Below are 937 nucleotides of genomic sequence, written 5' to 3' on the forward strand. Positions count from 1 at the left end.
GGACTCCCTAGTGAGGTCCAAGGCCATAGTGGTGTCAACATGTCCAGCCCAGCAGGCCCTGGACATGCTGCTGGATGTGGCAGAAGCCCTGGCAATATTGCACTGCGTGGCTACACCCCTGCTCCTTGCCTGGGTCTGCTACCAGGCCACTCACACCTCCCCACCCTCCCTGCCTCTGCCTACAACACAGACTTCTCATCTGGACACCCTTGGAGGCAAATCCTAGCTCTCTGCCCACCTGTCAACCTGAATTAAAGTCTACGCTGTTTTTATTTTATGAAGCTGGTGGTTTCTTATTTTGTCTGGGGACGTAAAGGAGAAGGAGGAGAATGGAGAGAGAGAGAGACATTTCACACCAGACTTTGCTGTCAGCGTCTGCTTCTCTGGCTGGCTTGGAGAGAAAGTGAATGATGTACAAACATCCTCGGGGCACACAGATGTTCTCTTGAGGTGTGGGGTTACTGCCATCTCAAAGGGCAAGAGCAAGGGGACCAGAATTTGAGGAGAGCAGCTAAACCTTAAAAAAAAAAAAGCTAGAAGAGATGGCTTAGCTAGTAAAGGAAGAAGAGATGCTGCTGCAGTGAGAAAAACAGAGAAGAGTGAAGATGAACTGAGAGCATGACTCCTCTCTGCCTGGCCTGTCCAGCTTTCCTCTCCGCCTTCTATATGCCTTCTGTCTTCCTGTCGGCTTTGCTTAGAGATCAGGGTGGTGGTGGGGGAGGAGTGGAGGAGAGAAGCGTCCTGGAGGACCTTACTTAGCTCAGGGAACCTAGCAAGATAATTCTAAAGCCACTTTCCAGGAGTCATCTCTCTGAGGCTTATTCCTCAGCGTAGTCCTAATCCCCATGTGTGTGCGCATCTGTCTGTCTAGATCTGTTAGAACCCATGTCCATGTTAGATGCATGCATGTCATAACAGATGGGCTTCCCTGGTGTCT

The 937-nt window shown here is 50.6% G+C and overlaps 1 protein-coding gene across 1 annotated transcript in view; it reads left to right on the forward strand.

Annotated features, from left to right (window-relative positions):
* ACKR1 (atypical chemokine receptor 1 (Duffy blood group)) overlaps positions 1 to 281 on the forward strand; it is a 1,680-nt gene extending 1,399 nt beyond the window's left edge. Inside the window, exon 3 of the mRNA XM_010846934.1 lies at positions 2 to 281. Within this exon, the coding sequence (XP_010845236.1) occupies positions 2 to 226 (225 nt within the window). The 3' untranslated portion in view covers positions 227 to 281. The remainder of the gene's footprint in view (position 1) is intronic.
* The last annotated feature ends 656 nt before the right edge of the window (positions 282 to 937 follow it).

Source organism: Bison bison, unplaced genomic scaffold, assembly GCF_000754665.1.
Source record: "Bison bison bison isolate TAMUID 2011002044 unplaced genomic scaffold, Bison_UMD1.0 scf7180017864240, whole genome shotgun sequence".
Taxonomy (NCBI): Eukaryota; Metazoa; Chordata; class Mammalia; order Artiodactyla; family Bovidae; genus Bison; species Bison bison.